Source organism: Echinops telfairi, unplaced genomic scaffold, assembly GCF_000313985.2.
Source record: "Echinops telfairi isolate 266 unplaced genomic scaffold, ASM31398v2 ScPeMD7_1713;HRSCAF=2227, whole genome shotgun sequence".
Lineage (NCBI taxonomy): Eukaryota > Metazoa > Chordata > Mammalia > Afrosoricida > Tenrecidae > Echinops > Echinops telfairi.
The window spans coordinates 18630467-18636000 of NW_022105611.1; the positions used below are offsets into that span (position 1 = coordinate 18630467).

At 54.8% G+C, this 5534-nt stretch overlaps 1 protein-coding gene across 1 annotated transcript in view; it reads right to left on the reverse strand.

Annotated features, from left to right (window-relative positions):
• Positions 1–4290, reverse strand: part of SLCO2B1 (solute carrier organic anion transporter family member 2B1) — a 56874-nt gene extending 52584 nt beyond the window's left edge. The window contains exon 1 of the mRNA XM_045293090.1: positions 4031–4290. Coding sequence (XP_045149025.1) covers positions 4031–4046 — 16 coding nt within the window. The 5' untranslated portion in view covers positions 4047–4290. The remainder of the gene's footprint in view (positions 1–4030) is intronic.
• Positions 4291–5534: the final 1244 nt, after the last annotated feature.

The following is a 5534-nucleotide window of genomic DNA, read 5'->3' on the forward strand; positions in this document are numbered from 1 at the left end:
GGCCTCAAGCAAGAACCTAAGGGTCAGACTTGCCCAGTAAGAGGGGAGAGAAGCCAGCAGTGGGAGAGCAGGAAGGGCCCTGGCTCTGGGTGGGTGCAGGGGGCAGGGGAAGGGGGTGTGTGTCATGGGCTTGAGTTCCGAGTCCTGACTTGCCACTCTCTGGCTACCTGGCCTGGGACAGGTAATGGTTTCCCCATTTATAAAATGAATGGCAGAGTGCTTCATAATCATAAGGTGCTACATTGCTTTCGGGGACCAGAGACCCCGTTTCAAGTACAATTTAGAGAGATGGAGACACCGACACATTGTCCAGATGAGGGAGACCACCAACAACCTGGCTGACCAGAGAGGGGTAGAGGCAGTCAGCCCACTCTCCAAGGCCCTCTGCCTGAGGGTAAGATGACCTGCATCTTTGATGAGTGATCAGAAATCCTTCACTGGAGGTTTCATTCATGTGGGGACTCTGCAAACGGATTGGGGGCTGCCACTTGCCATCCATAGCCTTTTGCAAGCCAGGGTGCTCAGAATTCAAGCTCTGAATGCAGAAACCCACGGCCAAGGTTATGAGTGCTCCTGGGACAGATTATCTGGGCCCACTGAAGTAGGACCACTCTGTCTCAAGTACCTTCCGTCTCGCCCAGCTACCTCCAAGACAGTCCATGAGCCTTGACCTGCCCTAGAAGCTCCTTGTATCCAGACTCAGCAGTCTCTTGCGCTTCCCTCCTCCAGGTTCGGCCTAATGGCCCCTCTGCTCTCACCCAAGAGGGCAGCTCACTCTTCCCCAAGACATGACAGGCCCAGTCACTTCTCCAAGTCCTTGCAAATGCCATCTCGTCACCTGGCATGCCCACCCTACTGCAGCCTTATTACCACCCCTCCAGCTGGCGTGGAGCATGCCCTCCTCAGTGCCGGCCCCTGTTTCTCCGGCTTTGTTTTTTTTTTTTTTTTTTTAAATCCATGAGTTCCATCTCAGTTTATTATGTTACTACCTAATGGTCCAGTTGTTAGGATTTTTATTTTCTTTATATTGAGTTGTCATCCTTACTGAAGGCTGCAATCCCCAATCTTCATCAGCAAGTGCTTCAAGTCTTCTTCACTAACAACAAGCAAAATTGTGTCACCTGTATGTCTCAGGTTGTTAATAAGCCTTCCTCCAATCCTGATATTGCATTCTTCTTCATATATTTCATCTTCTCTGATAGTTTTCTCCAAATACAAACTGAACAAGTTTTGTGAGAAGAAACAAACCTGATTTAAACCTTTCTTGATTTTAAACCATGCAGTGTTCCCTTGTTCTGTTTGCACAATTGACTTTTGATTAATATAGAGGATCCACATGAGCACAATGTAGTTTTCTGGAAATCCCAATTTTCTCAAGCTATCCAAATTTTATTTTTATGATCCACACAGCCAAATGTCTTTGCATAGTTGATGAAACACAAGTAAACATCTTTCTGATATTCTCTACTTTGAGCCAACATCCACTTGACATCAAAAATAATGTTCTGTGTTTGAAGTCCTCTTCTGAATCTGGTGTGAACCTCTGGCAGATCCTTGTCAATGCATTGCTGCAACTGTTGTTGGGTGATCTTCATCAAAAACTTACTTGCATATGATAGCAATGATATTCTTCTATAATATGCATTCTGTTAGGTTATCTTTCTTTAGAAAGGATACAAATATGGGTCTCTTACAGTTGGTTGGCCAACTAGCTATCTTCCAAGTTTCCTGGCATAGACCAGTGGGTCCTTCTGCTGCTTCACCAGTTTGTTGAAATATTTCAATGGGCACTGCATCAATTCCTAGAGCTTTGGTTTTGGCTATCTCCGGCTTTGTTTTATCCACACTTTTGGTTCCCCTGGGAGCTCCTGGAGGGTGGAAAGTCCTTCTGGGTCAACAGTATCTGCACAGGCAGCGCTGGCAGCCCAGTGGGTTCACAACATGAGAAATAACTCCTCCCGCCCACTCCCCAGCCACCAGCATCCGCACAAGGTCCTGCTTTGTTCGATGTCGGTGGGGAACTGCTCCAGGTGGGTGGGGGCTCACCAGCGGGGGAAGAGCTGTGGCATCGGGCAGGCCTGGGCTCGGACCCCTGACTCTGCTGCTCACTGCAGGGTGGCCTCTCGGCATCTATTTCCTCATCCATGAGAACCTTTCTCTGCATCCACGGGAACAGCACTGGGCTGGGAAGCTAGCCCTGCCGGCTCTCCCCCTTGCCCACCTCTCTGCTCTGGAGCAGCGCACACTCCTACACAGAAGGGCTAGAGAGCACATCAGACACAGCACCAGGCAAGACCGAAAGCCCTCAGAGAGCAGCCAGCAGCCCAGGGAGGCCCTTCCAGCGGGAGAATCAGTCAGGGAATCTCTCTGGAGGCACTGGCCCTTGAAAGGACATGCTGGAACACAGCACCATTCGGCAGAAGGTAAAGGCGCAGGGGATGCTGAACGAAGGTGCAGAGGGTGGGTGGGCAGGGAGGGAGTCTGACCACAGACTGGGAAGGGCCAGAGGACATCGCTTGCTCCAAACCCCCTCTGCACAGACATGGAAGTGTCTGCTTATCGCCTACAAACAAGTTGCATGGTGCTCAGCCGAGAGCCAGGTCTGACCTGAACTTCTCTCTCTGCCATCCACCCCTGGCTGGAACTGCAGGCCCCTCTTCCTTTCGAGCCAGACCCAGGACCCTTCCCTGGCTCCAGGCTCTGTGTGCTGGACCACCTGTGTCCTGATATCCTCAGTAACCTCAGACCAGAACAAGGGCACCAGGGAGGCAGGAGAGGCTGTGAGGCTGGTTGGGACTCAGCCAGAGGTGATTTCTGGTGGCCCAGGTGGCAGATATGGGGCCAGCCTCCTCCCAGGTGTGGGGGCATGGGGCGGAGTAGAAAGAATTCCAGAGGCTAGAATATCAGCGATGGCAAGGGGAGGGCCGGGACTCAGACACAGTACAGGGCAAGACTCTAGTCTCCCCAGCACCCAGAGAGTCCCCAAACACTTGCCTCACACTCCACCAAGCCTGACTGGGGCTTCGCCATGTCAGTGACCCATCCTCCAGCTTCAGCTCCAAATGGACCCCATTGTCATTTTCCCTGTGAGCGCCCCTGAGAGGAAGTGTCTGCTCCCACCCTTCCTGCCATGGCTCGATCCCCACGGTCCCCACGGGCCAACTCTGTGGCAGGATCCTCCAGCTCCCCCTCCACCCACTGGGCCCACGAAGCCTGACCAGGCCCATCCTGAGTGGGCGTGGGGCCCTGAGGGTTTGCTGCAGGGAATCAACCCCTTAGTCTCCTTCATCTTAGGGTGCTTTGTTCTCTCCTCACCCTCTGACTGCCCAGGAAAAAGGCTGGGCTTGGCCCCCTGTTCCCAGGGACATTGCCTTCCCCACAGGGTACTGCGGGGCATGCTCCCAGTGCCCCTCCACCCCTGACCTCCCGGCTTCTCCCGAAGTCTGCACACTGCTCTTCCGCCTCCTCCTCAGCCCACGGAGATCCATGTCCATGTGATCTGATTCTCTGTCTGTCTCACGCACTCTTTCCCGGTTCTCTTTTCTTCTCCTTCTCTCTTCCATGGCCTCTCTCTCCCCCCTCGGTCCCTGCATTATCTCGGGGACACCTGTTGATCCCGCTCTTCTCTGCCTCCGTCCCTCTGTCGTGGTCTTTCTCTGGAGCTGTTTTGTGGGTCAGCCTGCAACTCTCGGTTTCCCTCTGCCTTGTCGTCTCTACCTGTGCCTCTTTCAGAGGGGGCTCTGGGGCTTGCCTTTCTCTGCTGACCTCCTGGTCTCGCTGTCTTGTCAACAGGGCTGGGCTGGATTCCCGGTACCAGCTCAACAGCATCCTTTCCAGCAGCTCTGGCCACTCACCCACGGAGCCCCCACACCCCACAGGGCCCCAGGCACGTGCTGCCTTGCCTACAGAGCTCGGAGCTCATCCCCTAACCAGCACGCCTCTTTTGGCCCCTCACCGTCACCCTCTACAGAGAGAAGGTGGCCCCTGGACTCCTACCGTGTCCCCCCTTCTGCACTTTGTCCAAACTTACCCATCCTGGGTCCCATTGCCTGCAGGGGTGAGTTGTCCAGGAAGTTCCAGCCTCCAATTCAATCTCAGGACCTGGAGCTTAGCCAGGGAGCGGGGCCAGACCTTAGGTGGGGCTCCTGGAGGCAGCAGCTGGGAGCCCCAACAGAAAGGCCCTGGTAGTGCAGCTCAGGCTTCCCGGGCCACCCTCTACAACCACCAGCTTCTTCCAGGTATGGCTTAGGAAGCCTCTAACTCCCTGGGCCCTTCCCAGCCACTCCTGCCCGGCCTCTTGCTGCTCTCTCCTGATCTCTGGGTGGGACAGCCCAGGGCTGGGTTTGGAGGCTGGGTTTGTTCACGGTCCAGCCCTCCTGCTGGGAGGAGACAGTGGACCACGCCTCCTGGCCTCCTGGTAGCTGTGGCCCAGCCCGTGTGTCTTCCCTGGCCCGGGCTGCCTTGGCCTTTCCCTAGGACAGTTTTTCCTGCTCTTTCAGCCATGGAGCGGTGGGGAATGCCAAGCCCAGCCATGCCATTCCTCCCTGCACGCCGTTCCCAATTTGAGACCCTACTCCCACCAAGCCCTGGTCCCTCCTCAGAGGATCTTAGTCATCCTCAGATCCTTCTCTCCTCTCCCCAAGCCCCTCCCAGAACACTGCAGCCCCCCACCCCCCTTGAACTCTCAATCCCCTGTGTCCTTCAAGAGCAAGGAGAGGCTCCGTGGGATGAGGCTATGAGGACAGTAGTGGCAGAGACATTAGATTGACTCAGGAAGCGGCCACTGGATGGAGAAACCATGTGCTGCAGAAACAATGCCCGGGGGGACCATAACGGACGGAACAGGAGCAGGACAGACAATGGGACATCATAAATCAAATAACTGATGAAGCCTATAAAATCTGTGCCTCCGTTGTTTTCCAGATCACAAACTTCCTCCTCCTGAAAGACCAGGCTCAACAGGTTTGACAGACATGTGTCCACTAGGTGACCTCAAATAGCAGTCCCAGCCCTAGTGCAGGATCCGGACTGAGAATAGGGGCTTGTGTGCAGGCCCGAGTAGTGACATGAAGTATCCCAGAAGCCCGTGGCCCAACGCGGTGTGTTCACCCACTGGAAGAGCTCATTAAAACCTGTGGCTGCATACACTGCCCAAACAAGGAGTCTTGCCCCTTAAAATAGCGATTCTGGACTGAAATAACAGCCCTACACAAACCGTTTAGTCGGTAAGCCTGGGGAGACATTGTGATCTGTGGCGAGCCTCCTCTGTAGGCCTCTCCTGCAGGAGCTTGTTCTGCAATCAATCTCTCAGCCCAGTGTTGGCGTTGTAGCTTTCGGTCCACACCCATGGCCTCGGAGAAGACCTCTGCCTGCCGAGAACCTCCGTGGCTAGTCGGGCTGGGGAGGGACTGCTAAAGCCCCAGCCATCGCCATCCTCTGGGTGGCGGGAAGGGAACAGAGGACGGCTCTGACCATCCCGGAGCATGCTGGGCTGAAGATGGAGGACGGAGGTCTTGGGGTCAGACCCCATTCTC